Below are 19,084 nucleotides of genomic sequence, written 5' to 3'. Positions count from 1 at the left end.
CCAGAGACGGGATTGAACCGTCGTCCTCCCGAATGCGAGTCCAGTGTGCTAACCACTGCGCCACCTCGCTCGGTTACAATGAGTGTGGTGGAAATAATTTGTACTATGTAGAGGGAAGTGATACACAGTATCTGGATGTGAAATATAGCCTATGTAGCATGTTGGTTGGTAATGGCCTATTTCTACCTGTTTCAGGTAAGAAGGCCTCGGTAGAACCTTGAGCTATTCTCATCTGAAATGGTTTGTGCCTATCTATGTTTACTGTGCTTCTGTGTATTGGTATATTGCCGGGAGTGTTGCAAGTCAGGAGACTACATGAATTTGGCCGAGCGCTTCTAGGCACTTCAGCCTGGAACCGCACTGCTGCTAATGTCGCAGGTTCGAATCCTGGATGTGTATGATGTCCTTAGGTTAATTCGGTTTAAGTAGTTCTAAGTCTAGGGTACTGATGACCTCACATGTTAAGTCCCATAGTGCTTAGAGCCATTTGAACCATTTTGAACACTACATGATATTCAGCAGCTGTTTGTTCATCATATTGTTGGTAGTTGTGGTAAATTGTACGTGATACTTTAGATACATACATGTGATATAATACAGATTAAATACTGACTGAGCATTTGATACATGGAATATATTTATGCCCAGGTCACCATCTTGGACTACAATTTTGGATTGTGACACCATACAGACTGTCCTAGTACACCTGGGTCAGGATCTTGGATCGCCATCTTACATTTTTTAATTTTACATCAACAGGATTGTTGTATTTTTGAATTTGCTGCCAATTTAAACTTACGACAAGTGATTCCAGAATGAGATTTTCACTCTGCAGCGGAGTGTGCGCTGATATGAAACTTCCTGGCAGATTAAAACTGTGTGCCCGACCAAGACTCGAACTCGGGACCTTTGCCTTTCGCGGGCAAGTGCTCTACCACTGAGCTACCGAAGCACGACTCACGCCCGGTACTCACAGCTTTACTTCTGCCAGTACCTCGTCTCCTACCTTCCAAACTTTACAGAAGCTCTCCTGCGAACCTAGCAGAACTAGCACTCCTGAAGGAAAGGATATTGCGGAGACATGGCTTAGCCACAGCCTGGGGCATGTTTCCAGAATGAGATTTTCACTCTGCAGCGGAGTGTGCGCTGATATGAAACTTCCTGGCAGATTAAAACTGTGTGCCCGACCAAGACTCGAACTCGGGACCTTTGCCTTTCGCGGGCAAGTGCTCTACCACTGAGCTACCGAAGCACGACTCACGCCCGGTACTCACAGCTTTACTTCTGCCAGTACCTCGTCTCCTACCTTCCAAACTTTACAGAAGCTCTCCTGGTAGAACACTTGCCCGCGAAAGGCAAAGGTCCCGAGTTCGAGTCTTGGTCGGGCACACAGTTTTAATCTGCCAGGAAGTTTCATATCAGCGCACACTCCGCTGCAGAGTGAAAATCTCATTCTGGAAACATCCCCCAGGCTGTGGCTAAGCCATGTCTCCGCAATATCCTTTCTTTCAGGAGTGCTAGTTCTGCTAGGTTCGCAGGAGAGCTTCTGTAAAGTTTGGAAGGTAGGAGACGAGGTACTGGCAGAAGTAAAGCTGTGAGTACCGGGCGTGAGTCGTGCTTCGGTAGCTCAGTGGTAGAGCACTTGCCCCGGAAAGGCAAAGATCCTGAGTTCGAGTCTTGGTCGGGCACACAGTTTTAATCTGCCAGGAAGTTTCATATCAGCGCACACTCCGCTGCAGAGTGAAAATCTCATTCTGGAAACATCCCCCAGGCTGTGGCTAAGCCATGTCTCCGCAATATCCTTTCTTTCAGGAGTGCTAGTTCTGTTAGGTTCGCAGGAGAGCTTCTGTAAAGTTTGGAAGGTAGGAGACGAGGTACTGGCAGAAGTAAAGCTGTGAGTACCGGGCGTGAGTCGTGCTTCGGTAGCTCAGTGGTAGAGCACTTGCCCGCGAAAGGCAAAGGTCCCGAGTTCGAGTCTTGGTCGGGCACACAGTTTTAATCTGCCAGGAAGTTTCTTACGACAAGTGACTTAATTACACAGTGACATTAGAGGTCTCGGGGAAAGCTCTGGCTATTTTGAATTTGCTGCCAATTTTAGAATTTGCCACCATTTTATACCTAGGGCAACTGGTATACATCAGGAAGGTGAGGGAAGAGGGAAGTGTGGCAATGTTACATTATGTCATATGGTGGAACGGAGGAATCTGACAATCATTCCGACTGTCCCAGTGTCCCTAGGTATGCCATCTAGGATTATGACATTATACGGTTGGAGACAATCTGAGAACCATGCGGGCTGGCCGAGTATCCCAAAGTCTGTCATCTTAGATTATGACGTCATAGGGGTGGGGAAAATCTGACAACTATGCAAGCTAGCCCAGTATCCCAGGGTATGCCATATTGGAGTGGGTAATTTTTCAACATCGTGGAGTGGGAGGAATCTGACAACAATGTAGCCTGGGCTGAAAGTGACATAAATGCGAGACATTGTTTTTCAACATTGTCAAAAAGGCACTGTAAGCGGTAACTTGTCCCAATAATTCAGTTTCTTGACAACATAAATCTGCCTCTTAGACATGGAGCTGTTCGAGAACTACTGCGTGAAGGTCCTCAACGTCAGAAAACCTGCAGTTGGTGTATGACAGCTTCTCGACTTCCTGGACATTGTGGTCGATGTCGGGGCTCTTCCTTCCACAGCTGCATCATCCCTGTCCGTGCAGCGTTGGTCAAATTGTTGACACCATTTTAGTACGGATGGATGCTACATTGGGTGTGGTAAATATATTGCTAGAAGTTAACGGTGAATCTGTGTGAAATGTGCCCACAAATTGTTTCCAGCTGCCACGCTATTTCACTCCCGCAATGTTATGCACCTGTTATCTATATCGCAGCAGAACTGTGTCTTCAGGACACCCTGAAGACGTACTCTCTTCTAAAAATGCACCACTCTAGATTAAATACTGACTGAGCATTTGATACATGGAATACATTTATGCCCAGTGACCTTTGTGTGGGACGGCATGTGTTACTTAACTTTTGAAGTCCCCCCGTACCTTAATCTACTCTTCAGCATGATCTCCGACAAAATTATGCCACTTATCGAAACGATTAGTTTTCTTTTGTATTCCAGTCTCATGAAAATCTACTGCCTGGTTTGGCAACCACTGCTCTAGGTTAAATGACACAAATTTTTGGTTGACAGGCTGCAGTAGCAGGGAACAGCCAATGATACTAAAAAGTGGGCAACATGGGAAGCACGCGGAGACGAGAAATTCCTGCGATCGGCTACCAGCTGTCGCCACCATTCGATTCCATGAAACGTGAATTGCGAACTTAGTATAACCAAATTAGTATAACCAAAGTAATCTACACTGTCGTAGCACTACTATGTCACATAGAACACTTCTCGAAGCTGAAGAAACCATTAGAAAAAGACAAAATTGTGAATTGTGTTTTACGAGAGTTATTCGGAAAGTAACGTCCTAATCGCCGATGTCCTGCGAACATCGAAATGCGCAATCTGACTGACTCCAGTCATATCTTGCCTGAGAAACGAAGCCATCTGCATTGGTATTACCACAATTGTGCTGTTTGCAATATCATTTAAAAATGTTGAAAACTATTGACCAGGCCGGCGACTGCGAAATACGGTCAGTGATTCGATTTTTGACAGCAAGGATCGTTGCAACAGTGGAAATTTATCGACTGACAAGTGAGTTGCATGGCCTCGATGCGATGAGTGGAAGAAAAGTGCTTGAGTGGGTGAGAACTTTCATGGACGGACGGAAAAATATCCGTGATGAACCGTGAACCGACCGACCATCAGTGTTGTCAGAAGATTTGGTCAAAGGCGTGGACGAAAAGATACGTGAATACTGGCGATTAACAATTTCAATTTTAGAATGGGAGTTTCCAAAAGTGAGTAGAGCAACTTCGCAACTTTTTAGAGACACTTTTTTACAGTTTCCCAAATTGTGCGCTCGTTGTATTCCCAGGCTGCTCACTGAGAAACACAAAATGAAAAGCACGACTTATGCACTTGTTTTTTTCGGACCAAAATCATACAGAAGGTGATCAGTTTTTTAGACAACATTATCACAGAAATGAAACATTGGTTTCTCACATGACTGTGGAGTCTAAGTGTCACTCAATGGAACGGCGCCACGCGAGATCAACAGTTAAAGTCAAGACCAAGGAGAGAGCAAGTCTATGGCAACCACATTTTGGGATAAACATGGAGTCTCTTTAGTCGAGTTTAGGCAGCAAGGAATAACAATAATCGCAGCCGCTACATGCGCTATCCTGGCTAAATTTCAACGTGCAATAAAGAATAAGTGGCGTCGCCTTCTAACATCTGGAGTTTTGTTGCTGCATGGCGATGCCAGATCCCATTTCTCCGTTCACAACCTGATCAGATCTTTCGGGTGAGAACAGACTGTCCACACGCTGAACCGTTCAGACTTGGCACGGAGCGTTTTTCACTTGCTTCACTATCTCAAGGAGTTTATCGGCGGCAAGCGCTTCGTAACAGATGACGAAGTGAAAGAAGCAGTAAGAGACAGGTTATCCTCACAGGCGCCAGACGTCTATGACTTAGAGATACAAATGCTTGAGAATGCTATGAGGTATGTTTAAACAAGTATGGAAACTATGTAGAAAAATACGAAAACTTTTAAGTATTTAAATAAAAACAATTTTTTGAAATAAAAGTTAATTTATGTTTCATAAGAAATCAGCCCTTATTTTGCGATTAACCCTCGCATTAGACCTGGAATCAACTTTATGCACAAAGTCTTCATTGATGACAGGCAGTCATATACCACTGCATTTCATTACGAACTTTAGTGAGATATCTTTAATTTTACTAATCCTGTTTACTGTGCTTGGTGTATCTTCAAAAACATCATAAATCCTTCAATGAATTTATACGCATCTCGCGTCTTTTGCATACAGAAAACGAACGATTGCACATATTTTACACTAGTTCGAATTTTTCCATTAATAGTGGAAATAAAAATCTTATATCATTCAAAGGAGAAAGAGGAATTCGTGTTATCAGTTTCGACAATGTGTAGCGACTTACCGAAATAGTCAACAGTAAGTTTATTTTTGCAAATTCAGGTGGTATTTCCAAGAGAAAAAAATGATCATTTTATTTCGAAAGATTTCCTTAACTGCAGTTATTATCTTTTTAGAGTTTCTCTTTTGTTATGCCTACATGAATTGGGATCTAGATTACCAGGTCTTGCATTGTTATCACGCATTTCAGAAAGTTATAAATCAAGTGTAATAGAAGAATGTACTCGAATTAAACCAGGCAATGCTAGAGGAATTACATTAGGAAATGAGACTCAGGAGACGGTAGATGAGTTTTTACTATTTGTACAGCAAAATAACTAATTATGACGGAAGTAGGGAAGATGTAAAATACAGGATGAGACTAGCAAGTAAAGGATTTGTGGAAAAGAGTTAACATTGAACAAGAGAAAGAGACTTTTTTAAAAGTGTTTGTCTAGAGTGTGGCCTTGTTCTGATGCGACACATGGAATATAAGCGGTCCAGAGAAGAAGAGAATAGAAGCCTTTGAAATACAGTGCTACAGAAGAACTATGAAGATTCGACAGGTGGATCAGATAAGTAATGAAGTAATGCTGAATTGAATTGGGACTGTTACACAGAATACACGTGTTAGGAGCATGTGTAAGATTTTCTCAACATGGTTTCCAGGTGGCTAACACCCCATGTCGGAATCAGGATGACAAACAGGAAGAAAGCTGGCACTGCGAATAGCAAAACAAACCTGGATGATACTGCCTCACTTTACACAAGCGAAATACCTGAATAATGAGTCCAGCAACGTGACTTCAGTGAGGAGAAGACTTAATGTCATTTAGACAGCACATATTGATTTCACAAGAGAGAATAAAAGTTTCATACGAACAGCCTGCTGAAATGGTGGAAAGACAAGATGAAGCTCTGAAAGCCATTTTTCGGTAAGTTATCGGTGGTGAAGACCGATGATGGGCCCAGAAAAGTAGACCACATTTGGTCATCACTGGTTCGGTGGGTCCAGAAAAGTAGGCCTCGTTTGTTCATCGCTGGTCAGATATAACGTCATCGCCTCAGACGACCAATAACAAATAATAAATAATTACGTTGCAGTACATCAACTACAATGCCGAACCTGTGATGTGCTGCTACCATTCCTAAAAATGACTTCTGCCAACTGCTACTTATCTGGTCTTCTGTACATGGTCGCTGTGAGCTGCTAACCTCTCACCCACTTATCAGGAGACTCGGAGATTCTACCTCTAGTTTCCTGAGATGATTTGACGAGGTCTGGAAGCACAGTCATCCTGACGCAGTATTCAGGAGGCGTGCTAACCACTAATGCTCCCAACTAGTACCTGTAAGAAGTCATCAACGTCCCTGTCCTTCTTTGGTGGAAGGTCTGTACTGATTTTCATTTCCACACCGTGCACGGCTGCTGAGACTTTACCCAAACACATTCTTTCGAAGTTCACATGAGTGCTCTGGGCAGAAACACCTGCAGCGCTGGCTACGTCGGCCACAAGTGAGATATGCTGTCCACTCGACACCGTATTTACGTGAATGGACGCCACTGGAGCGATGTTCTCCGAAGATTTCTGAGACAACGTCAACACTCTCTGAGGCCATGCGCTGCTCTGCTGCTGGCCTGGACTCCACCATAGAGGAGAACACATAATCCTAAAGTTTAATGTAATAAATTATTATGCCGTTAATGTTGTCTCATTAGCGCCCAGCGTCGTCTGATCTGCTGCACCACACTCCAAGCTCTATCATCCCAATAACAGAAAGGGTCTCTACCCAGATCCTTATGGGAGAAACAAGAAATATGTGGTACAACTTGACTAAAAGAAGGGATCAGTTAATAAGTTACATCCTGAGACATAAAATAATTGTCTGTTTCGTAAAATAAACATGTTGAAATTGATACATGTTAGGGTAGTTTACAAAGAGACGAAGAGGCTTGCATGGGAACTAGTGCGGATAACAGCGTCAATCTAATCTTCAGACTGAAAATCAGAACAACACCAAATAGACAGCAACTAGACACCTTTTCTCTGAACCATTACATTATCACATTAAAATGATTCTTGCAGAAAGAAGGGTATCGTAGGTCAGCCTCCATCAGTCGTTCAAATTATGTGGATACTGAGAGGGGAACGTACTGATGCTTCGGTGCTTCTGGGGGATAATCCAGTCTATTGTGATGTTTGTTGCTGGATTTTATGTCAGAGACCTTAGACCAAGTCAAATACTGTGTGACAGAGTATTCTTTGTGCATCGACAGATGGGTGACGACACTATCAGTGATGCTGGTGGTGTCCTCTACGCTGCTGGTGTGGGCGTGTTTGGTCGCCAGCGGCGGCGAATGGAGGCCCGTCCCACTCCCCGATCCTGCCTGGGACTCTGTCGCTATCGCCTACGGCGTTCTCGCCTTCCAGGTACGTGTCATACTGAACTGAGACCATTCTCAGGTACACAGATGATGCACCACCAAAACTTCTCCTCCCGAGCTGGGGATATTTCACAAAAATTGCTGTACATCCATGTGATGAACTCTAGGGTTCATCTCAACATGTACAGAATAGACACTGGTGAAAGACTGGCGTGGCGCATTGGTCTAGAGACAGCAGTCACATATGAGGAGTCACCTCTTCAAATACCCATCTGGCCATCCTGATTTAGGTTTTTCTGTGTTTTGCCTAAATGGATTGAGTCAGAAACCAGGTTCGTTCCTTTGAAAACGGATATGTCCTATTTTCTTCCTCATCGTTATCCTTGTTCATTCCAAGCGTGTGTTTCATCTACAATGACTTCATATGCCAATTCATAAACTTCTTCCACTCTATCATCCACTGTCGAGTTGCTTCTGAACAGGTGCTCTAACAAACGGTGCAGTCTCTTGCAACATATATATGCAGTCGACGAGACCTGTGCATCAGCAAACAGAAACTACAGTTTATGTCCTGTTAGTGTTGTAGTTATTCGAGTTTGAGCAGTAGCTGAATTGGACAATGATGGAGGAAAACTTTGATTGTTATTTTGCTAAATGTATCGGTCTGTTTTGCACCTTAACTGATGTAGGGACATTTACTTACTAATTTATTTATTTCCAGGAATAACTTCATGGCAAGCTGACTAGATACTATTGTCAGATGGTTCTTTCAATCACTGACACATCAACCAATCATAGTTACAGCAATAAAATCATATGCAATTATAACGTTTAGCTACACTCCATGTACATAATCTGATTTTAAATTGCAATAATTGACGTCTAACCACTAATTCTTTGTAAAGCCTATCATTATCTAACAGATACAAAATATGCGGAAAATTAAAGAAATTTAACGTGAAATTTATAAGAGAAATTAAAGAATAGAAAATAGGAAGATATATCGATTATGTCATCATTGCAGCTACTGTGGCCTTTGAATGCACGCAAATTTCACAGTTCACGGCTAATTACCTGCATTCTACTAGTATTTCCACTTCATGTTGTTCCTGAAGCTCTGGATCACACTCGGAGTTACTATAACCGTAACTTTTCCCTTACAGGGACGCTATTGGAAACCTAAATATAGCTGGCTGGATGGTGATTTAAATCTTTCTCCTCCTGAATAAAAATCTCTCCTTACAACTTGTTCCACGTCTGTAAGTAAGGCAAGAGACAGACTGTAAGGACATTCATAAAAACTGAATAATATTGTCATTAAATTCACTGAATGGCGTCACCAAGATAAAGGCGACCCAAAAAATTCTGACAAGACTAAAATTGCAAGATAGTTATGCATTATAATCTTGTTCAGCAACAGCTAAAAAATCTGTGTAAATATACGTGTGTGAATGCAGTCAAGCAGTGTTTCACCAGCGTTTCATGATATTGGCTATGTACCCCAAACATTAACACTGTTTGGGAAATAGCGAACTACCAGTCCCACATGTCACAGATCTCTCACTGTCTGCAGAATACGACGAAGTGAGTTCTTGGGCCCCACCAAATATGAACCTATTTGACTATGAACATTTGCAATCCATAGAAAGTCCTGTATCATGAATCAGGGATCCAGATGTACCCTTCTTCAAACATGCCTTGTGGTAGTCCATTGAAGCCACAAAAAAGAGGAACACAGCCAACACATATGCTGACACCTCATCTGGTGCAAGGGGCAGTAACACAAACGGGGTTACAGCTAATGCATGTAATGTGTTTGTGGCTGTAAGATCAGTACGAAATCGGTCACACCTGTGTTCACTACTTATGTCACATGCAAAACTGATCCAAGATTTTAAGAAATGGTGAAAGTTTGTGGTACTTCTGACAGGAATATTGTTAATGATTTCTGTATTTGGTTCCTATGAAACAGTATCCTCAGAATGAACATTGTGCTTGTCATTAGCACTACAGTGAAACCTCAGTAATTCGAGATAATTTGAACTGAGCAGAGCTCGAATTTGAGAAAACTTCAATTACATTAAGTTTGGCAATTTTGGAGACCTTTTATTTGAAATAGTTTCAGAACTTGATGTTCACAATTTTATTACTGTAAACAAAGTTATTTCATCAGTTAATGTATTACGTAGAGTTTATTTTAGAAATAATAGTCAAGTAGAAACTCAACTATAATACAGTATATATGTAATAGGACCTGGCTACACATGCACTCAACAGTGAGCCTGAGCAGACACTGCTGACTGGTGACATGCAAAACAACAATAGAGGCTAAAGTGGGCAAAATTGTAAACAAAGTATGTGCACATATCTCTACTGCTCATCACAGTCACTCCCTGTGTATTTCCGATTTTATACTTGATTTTTTTAAAATTCTTTTTGACACTGTAGTCATTTGTCATCCAACTCAGATTAAATGGAGGCTTGGATTGCCGAGCATTCAATTACTGAGGTGTTGCTGTGTTGTTTCTTAATTCTTCTAAAATTACTGCTTGACATGCAACTGATTCATCCTCAGAGCAGCTACTAACCGTGCCTAGAGATCTATACTTTTCAATTACAGATATGAGTGATGTCAACTGCAAGCTCCATAGTTCACTTGAACTACCACAAATGTACTTGCTACCAGTGTAACATATACAAAACAGGTGCTGTGTGAATGAATTGTTTTGTAGTGCTTCTCCATATTTTACAGAATGTTTCTACAGTCTCGAAATCCAAAGGGATGTTTACGATTTTTGTTTTATCTCACCTCACCAATATTCTAGTTTGTTGATTTGATTATTTTTATTTAAACTGAAATAGTAAATTATTGTGATATAAATGAGGTTCAATAAATAAGGTACATTTGGTTGTTTCGTGATTCATTTGTGTATATCTTTTACTGATGTTGAAATGAATACACTAGCATCTTTATATTAAGGTAATGTAAAATTTGTGAGCAAAGCTATGTGAAAATTCATTTTGGATTTCTCTTATTCAGACTACTAATAACCTAGTGGCATGATCTCAATTTCCAATATGTTTGAATGAGTTCATTTTCTTCAAACATGAATATCATTGGGCTCTATTACATAAATATCAACTAAAATATGTATCATACATTAGTTTTGATGCTAGTAGTAATGCACATCTTCATTATTATGAAACTAATATGTTTGGGAATATAACAATATTACAATTAAAATCAGAATTTTTTACTCTTATAATAAGTTAACAGCAACATGAAGTCATAAGTTCTAATCTTAAAAACAGCTAGTGGTACGTCATACATATTCAGATGCTAACGAAGAGTACTGTGGGCATAATGTGGTATTCAGATGAAGTCCTCATATATCATATAAAATCTGTGGTACTGATTTTATGTAATAAATTAACAAAATTAGGATAGTTCAAGTTTGTTATGTGGCTTATGTGGAGAAGTTGTCAATTCTCTGTCTGCAGACATTAGACTGTCTAACTACACTAAATTTGTTTTTTATATTAGAATTTCATTTGTACTAGTATATGTATGATTTTGAGTAGCTAAGGAATAATGTTCATTAGCAACTAACTATGCCAAACATAGCCAGAAGTACATTACAATTTGCAACTGCTAGCTAAATTATTTGAATCTGATCCCTGCTATACCTATGTTCAGCATGGGATTCAGATTAAATTGTGGTAAGGTGTAACTAATTCAAAAAAACGTATTAATGAAGAAAATACACCAAACAATTAGATAATGTACGAGTATGTATCCAAAAACTTGTAACCTATATTTAAGGTAAAGTAAATTATTTGAACAAATACAAATAAACCAAAATACAATAATCTTAAATTAACATTTATTAGACAACTTTAAATATAGGTAACGAAAGTTTTAAATACAAATACCATTAAGAGCAGCATACACATATTTTATGTGCGAGTTGTCTATTTGCATATGCCAAAGAAGGAAAATACATATCACTAATTCTTCACAAGCCAGAAAACATAAGTTTGAGGAGATGGGTAAAACCTAACTTAACACGTAGTGAAGTTAATACTATTGGCTGGTTATCCAAAACAACTTTTATATTGACTATTATGAAGGACTTACAAAGATAATTGTCTGCAGTGGGACAGGTTAAACTCTCACTATCCAGTCAGTCCACCTACCTGTTTCAGGTTGTCTGACGCTTCGCTCTGTGGTGGTAGATACTGGTTTAGCCGACAAATACAGCGTTGATGAAAATTCGACTAAATTCCTACCATGCAAAGCCCACATAACTCCAGTCCATTAGTTAAATTATAGAGCGTTCGTGATTCTTGCATGACTCATTTGAAAAAATGTCTAGAATTTCCTTTAAGTTGGTCTATTGTCTTTAACACACAGAAAATGGCTATCAAGTCCGTATTTAATATCCCAAAATCAATTAAGCAATGTTACTGATTGTCTCTGTTACAAGTTGACACACAGAAGCAGCTAGAACATATTTAGGCCGACCCGGATTTTGAACGTCCTAAACAGCCACTGACTCACGATCACTTGCGAGTTAACACATTCAGTCGTTCAGTAGGCTTCTTGTAAAGAAGTGCTCGTCATAATGTCTCGTTACCTGCAAGTAACACGCCACACGTAGCTAACGTACGACATGAAATGTTTACACTCAAATATCTCCTAAAATAAACCACTCAGAACGCTCAAACTTTCACAAAATACTCAACGCTGTAGTCGCTTTTCGTCAGCGACTCGAGCGCCGATCAAACGAGCGAATTCCTTCATTCTGGTAGAAATTTGATTAACGCAGTTTAACATAGGTGTTTACTGGAAGACGTCTCCCGAGCGTCTGTATCGACTCACAGAGCTAAGGCACAAAATCCTATTCAGATGCATGGGAAACGCTGAATTCCTATTGGCTGGTATGTTAAACAGCCAATCAAACCAACTTCAGCACTTCTATACTCGTGTTATTTCTAATGTCAGCCAGTGAGATTACTACAAGTAATTTAGACTAGAAATCTCTTAATTCCGAAACTAAATAAAATTTAATGAAAACAAAACACAATTACTTTCCACAAAGTAAATTACCGACCAATTTAATATTTCACGCCCCTTCTATCTCATTCTTACGTCATTTATAACCTCGCCCCCTCTCTGTATCTCCTACACATTTTCTGTATGTTTCCTCATGCTCGTCTCTCTGTCCATCTCCCCTCCTCCCCCACATACCCTCAGTCCATCTCTTCTTCGCCACTTCCTGTCCATCTCATCCTCGTTCTTCGTCTTTCAGTCCTCCCTCCCCCTCACTCTGTCCAAATCCTCCTCTCTCATATCTGTGTCCATGTCTTCCTTTTCCTTTCTGTCTGTCCACCTCCTTCTCCCCCCTTCTCTCTCTGCGTTATCACTCCCATAGCAACAGCAGTTTATTGGTTCTCACCCCCACAGTACTTCCTTGCAGGTAGTAATTAATAGACATGTATGCCAAGAAGTGCATGTCCAGGTATTTAAGTAGGGCTTTTTACCTCCAGCTCTATCATAATACTCACACGTCCCGTGCATTTCATGTACTTTTAACATATTTCACAGGTACTTGTACACATTTTTCACTGGTTTCTGTAGCTAATTCGTCCTGCAGTTTCGTTTTCCCGCAGCTCAATCTCTATGACGTCATACCTCCTGAACAGTGTGTCGTACAGTGATATAATTTTGCACGTTCATTCAGTAGTATAGGCAAATAATGTCCACAAAATCTGTCGTGAATGCAGTTAGTAGTATAGATTCAGTGGATTAAAACGTCGTGCTTGATGTGGCTGTTTTAATGCATGAACAGCGAAAATGTAGTAAGTGGTATATGTTTTCCCTTTCATCATTTTATGGGGATTGTCAGCAAGAAATAGTTTCGTGAAGGTCTGAAATTATGGGTAAAGTTGATAGCAAGTCACTAAGAGCTCTCATTATCAAATAGTGGATGAGTAAAGCCTATGAATTCGTGCGTAGTGAGCTACACTATTTTTTCACCCCCACCCTCTGGTCCGCAGATTGTTCTTACTGCTACAGCGATTGTTTCCAGACAGTAAGTGATGTGTGTGCAAAGTTTGGTTGAAGTCGGTCCAGTGGTTTAGGAGATGTGGAACATACATCTTCATATATACGTACATCCATTTTTATAAAATGCGTGAATTATACCACAGAGCTATGTAACACAATTTGCTTACGTCTGTTCCAGTTTGACGTACACCCACTTATCCTTAGCGTGCAGATGGAGATGGACCGCAAGGATCATATCGGGTATGCCATCCTCGGAGCATTCTTTGGTGAGTTAATATACCATTATTACAAATTCCAGTAGCCTCAGCTGAGCTTTTATGAAATTATTTAATGTAACTGTTCATGTTACAGTTGTATTGTTGCACAGAGGCGGTTTATCCTTACAGCATATACGGCAGAGGTACCCCACATCCACTTTGCCTTCTGTTGGGAGGGGGGGGGGGCGGAAGTTAGCAGTTTCGAAATGAAACTAATAATACCATTGACGACAATATGCGCATATTTGGTGGCGAGCAATGATATAAACGGAGGCCATGATCGGCTCTATTATTGCGCAAGCAAGCGCGGTGTTTTTGAAGCACTGAAGCATTGGCGTAAAATTTTGGGTATTTTGGAATAGTTGAATACATTCTTCGTTCCTTTAATTTAGTAAACTACGTTTTATGTGTTAAAAATCACACAAGTGTTTTATTTCAATGTTTTATTTCACTCTCTTCTGCTTTGCGTTACTACGAACTTCTGTTAAATTTCCTCGACAGCTACTGTTTGAGTTGCAGTTTTTGTTGTCAAAAATTATTTGTTAACTACCCTTCTAGCTAACGACATACACAGCCAAACGAAACTGACTGCCACCAAGCAGAATATTTCATCAATCTGAAACCCACCCCTCTGAATTGAGGTTAGTGATAACTTAGGTCAGTTAGTGCTGCTTCTGCAAACGTTTTTTCGTTCCTTAGTACATTGTCTGCCATGTTTCAAAGCATTTATATGAAGTTTCCATACTTGCTGTAATGTTTAATTCATTTAGATACGTCAGTGTGCTTATTGCTGAGCCGAAAGTAGATCAGACATTGCTAACAAGAGTGACGCTGTGTTATTCTTAATCGATTAATTAGTTACTTGTTTAATGGATACGAGTTTGGGAGTAGCAGATATATTCAAAAGTACGACACGAGCAGAAGACACGTTCCGCACTGCTCTTCAATGTATCTGGCTTTCGCTGAGAAACGGGTGAAGTATGCAGCAATAAAAAGTGTTTGACAATTTATACATGGAAATGAAGTGTCAGGCATATAGCAGAGTGTTTTCAAGTGTAGATTAAAGAAGTTTCTCGTAAACAACTCCTTTGTACGACAGGAGAATTCTTTAATAGAAATAGTCATTTTCGGAGGAAAAAAATCTATACATGGTCAGCATATAGTCATACAAATATTTCCGATTATATGTATACAGGGTGATTAAAAAAAAGAACAGATTTCAGTTGTTTATTGCAGACAAACTATAAAATATAGAAACACGTTACGCATGTCACTGGCTCAAAGTTTTGACACAGCTGCACTGTTGTTTATATGTAGCAACATGGCGACTGTGCCACAAGAGAAATCGGTTGTGTTGGAATTTGCGGGATGTCAATCCATTGTTCAAGTGCAACGAGCATTCCGCTTTCGATTCAGCAAGAAGGCGCTTCTACAGAAAATTCTTGGAAGTTGGATGAATATGCAAAACCAAGAGCACTGGTCGTACACACAGGTCTGATGAAAATGTCAAGGGTATCAGAGATGCTTTCCCACGGAGCCCTCGGAAGTCCACAAGACGGGCAGGCCGGGATCTTCAACTTCCCTAAACAAAGGTATGGCGTTTTCTGAAACGACGCCTGCATACGGAGCCTTAGAAATTGCAGTTATTGCAGAAACTGCGTCCCGGCGACCATAACAGAACGTGTAAATTTTGCATTTCAGTTCTCCAGGATATGGCAGAGGATACTTTTTCTGAGGCACTCATCTTCTCGGACAAATCGACGTTTCATCTACCGTGCAACGTAATCCGGCATAATCTAAGAACATGGACTCAAAATCCTGGCGTTGTCATCGAACAAGAAAAAGACTCACCGAACAGGTTTTGCAGGGGAAACTGTGACAGTAATGTCATACCTAGGAATGCTGCAAAATTGTTTCCTCAACTTCAAGAAGATACCAATGAATTGATATTTGTGCATGACTTTTGTGCCTCACTTAAATCTTGAGGTGCGACATTATCTTGACAATACCATCCCACAGTGTTGGATTGGAAGAGGTGGACAGCAATATCTTGTTCATTGGATTTGGGAATCCAGGTTATCATAATCAGACCTTGCGATTTTTTTCTGTGGGTTTAAAGAAAAGATAGAGCCTTTGTCCCGCCTATGGCAGCTAGTACTCATATACAAGAGCTGAGAAATGGAGTTATTGAAGATATCGACTCAATAAACAGGCACCTGTCGATTCGTGTGTGGAATGAAATGGGCTACCGTTTCTATGTTTCTCGAACAACGCATGCTGCTCATGTTGATTGTGTGGTATAGCGTCCGTGCGAACATAAAACTTCGAACATTTCTCTATCCAGTTATATGCGCAACGTGTTCCTATTTTTCATGGTTTGTGTATAATAAAGAACTGAAACATGTCCTTTCTTTTTATGTCGTGATTCAGAGGTCATACCAAGCGAGGTGGCGCAGTGGTTAGCACAGTGGACTCGCATTCGGAAGGACTATACTTCATATCTGCATCCGACCATCCAGATATATGTTTTCCGTGATTTTCCTAAATCGTTCCAGGCAAATGCCGGGATGATTCATTTGAAAGGACACAGCCAATTTTATTCCCCATCCGTGAATCGAGCAGAGCCTTTGCTCCATGACTACTGATCTCCTTGCAAAATATGAAAATCAAAGAGATTGCAGTAGAAAATACTTGTTTCACAGTACCGAAGATGAAGAAGTGATTATAACTCCTAAAATATGCGTTTTACAGTCCATGTTTACTAGCCTTTTTTTGCTTTGAATGATCATTCCTGTGCTCTACCGGAATATGAAATCGTTCTGTTAGCCAAGAATAAATCTAATGTATAGTTGTGGTTAATATTCCCAAGTACACCTACATGCTGACCATTAAGGGCTTACATTCTAAAAATGACAATTTATTTCTATTCAAGAATTCTTCTTTGGTATAGAAGGAGTTGTTTAGGAGATACATGTTTAATTTACATTTGAAAACACTTCTGCAATTTCAGACATATTATCTCCATGGGTACATTGTCAAACAGAATTATAGTTGCATGTTTTACGTCTTCCTGAGTCAAAATTAGATTTATTAAAGGATAACACAGACCACTTTCCTGCTAGTGTTGTATTTGCAAATATGTCTGTTACTCTCAGACTTAGATAAATTGTTGATATCATATTTCACAAGCGAATAAATGTAATGTATGGCTGTGGTTAATAGTCCCAGCTCCTTAAGAAGATTCCTGAGAAGTATTGCCAGGTGAATAATTCTTATTACTTTCTTTTGTGCAATGAATGCTTTTTGCCTAAGTGAGGAGTTATTCCAGAATATTACCCCATAAGGTACCACCGAATGAAAATATGCAACACGTGATAATTTGCTGAATTCTGTATCCCCAAATTTGGTAATTGTTCTTATTATGAATATAGCCTAACGTAAACATTTCAGGTGGTCTACTATATGATTTTTGTTTCCAAAGTTTTCATCTATGTATACATCTAAAAACTCATAGTTTTCTACCATGTTTATTATTCTTGTTGATATACTATGTTAATGACCACTCAGATATATTTGATTGTACAGTACTGATTGAGCAGTGATTTTCAAAGTTTAAAGCTAGCCCATTTGTGCAAAACGTGTCAGAAACTTTCACAAAAGTGTCATTTACTATTTTAGTTGTTGATGCTTCTTTGCAGAGCTTCCCAACAATATTTGTATCACCTACAAACAGGACTAATTCTGCCTCCTGATTAAAATGGTTGATCATTAGTGTAAAGCAAGAACAGTAGTCGGTAACTGACCAAACCTTTTGGGATTTCTATTGTAATTTTTCCCTATGCAGATAATGTGAAACATATCTTTGTGTTATTCAAATAGCCTAAGATATCTTTCTGCATTCTGTTATTGGAATAAGTATCAGACTGTGCATGTGCTGAACTACACATTCCATAAAAACTTAATGTGTCTAACAGAATACAGTGAGTGACACAATCAGACACCTTTGATAAGGCACAGAGTATCCCAAATGGTGATATTTTATTGTATAAATATTTTATTATGTGTACCATAAACATTTAAATAGCTGATTCATTAGAGTAGCCATTTTGAAATTGTAACTGTGACTGGGCAGGTATCCCATTGTTACACAGTGTTTTACAACAGTGAAGTACATTACCGTCTCCAAAATGATAGAAAAGGGTTTGGGAAGTGAAACTGGGTCGTAGTTATTAACAGCTGTTGAGTCACCTTTTTACAGAATGGCCTAAGAAAGGCATACTTCAATCTATATGGTAAAACAGTGTGAGTTATTGATGCATTGCATAAGTAACGAAAAACATCAAGTAATTCAAGGCCACAAATTTTTAATATCTTACTGGAAATGTTCTCTCTCCACCGAACAGGCCTCTAAAGGCCCCGTCGGTACCGACTGACGGCTGTATCATCCTTTGCTGATACACGTCACTGGATGTGGATATGGAGGGGCACGAGGTCCGCACATTACTCTCCTGGCCAGGGCCGCTATATTTCAATCAAATAGCTCCTCAGTTGGTCTCACAAGGGCTGAGTGCACCCCACTTGCCAACAGTGCTTGGCAGACCCAGACGGTGTCCATCCAAATGCTAGCCAAGCCCAACAGTGCTTAACTTCAGTGATCTGACAGGAACCGGAGTTTCTGCTGCAGCAAGGCCGTTGGTGGCAGAGATGTTATCCACCTCTTTTACTTCTTAGAGTCATAACGATCTTCCTTATTTCAAATAAGTATGTGAGTTTAATTTTTGTTTCTCTACATATCCTTTATGTCGCTTCTTCAGTTGCATCTACTTTCACACCTGTTTTTAAAAAGTAATTATTAAAAATATCTGCTGCAAATGAACTGTCTTAAAACGTTCTCATTCTCTTTAACAGAATTAATGTTGTCTTCTATGGCTTCTTTCCCAATATCTCTCTTAACAATATTGAATATTAATTTTATTTTATTGTCTGATGTATCAATTTCAGACAAGATGTGCATACTCCTTGTCCTTTTTACTTCTCTTAATATTTTACAGTATTGTTTATAACTTGTAATTATTTCTATATCCTTTCTTTTATGGCTGTTTTGAAGAGACTTTTGTACCTGTAGTGGTTCAAGATTTCTTTAATGACTTCCCTTATTATATTTAATTATCTTTTTAGGACAACTATTTTACAAAATATGAGCTCATTAAGAAGTATATTGAATTTTGAGCTAACATTATGCTCGTGTTAAACTTGACCCTAGTCACTATTTATTTATGCTTCCTTTAACATCTTCAGTAATTTTGTAATTAA

The 19,084-nt window shown here is 39.8% G+C and overlaps 1 protein-coding gene across 1 annotated transcript in view; it reads left to right on the top strand.

Moving 5' to 3' along the window:
• Positions 1 to 19,084, top strand: part of LOC126419097 (uncharacterized) — a 230,011-nt gene that overhangs the window by 165,348 nt on the left and 45,579 nt on the right. The window contains exons 6-7 of the mRNA XM_050086195.1: positions 7,337 to 7,490; positions 13,693 to 13,780. Of these exons, the coding sequence (XP_049942152.1) occupies positions 7,337 to 7,490; positions 13,693 to 13,780 (242 nt within the window). The remainder of the gene's footprint in view (positions 1 to 7,336; positions 7,491 to 13,692; positions 13,781 to 19,084) is intronic.

The sequence above is a fragment of the Schistocerca serialis genome, chromosome 9 (genome assembly GCF_023864345.2).
Source record: "Schistocerca serialis cubense isolate TAMUIC-IGC-003099 chromosome 9, iqSchSeri2.2, whole genome shotgun sequence".
NCBI lineage: Eukaryota > Metazoa > Arthropoda > Insecta > Orthoptera > Acrididae > Schistocerca > Schistocerca serialis.
Note: the sequence above shows the minus strand (reverse complement) of the source record. Positions and strands in the feature narration are given on the sequence as shown.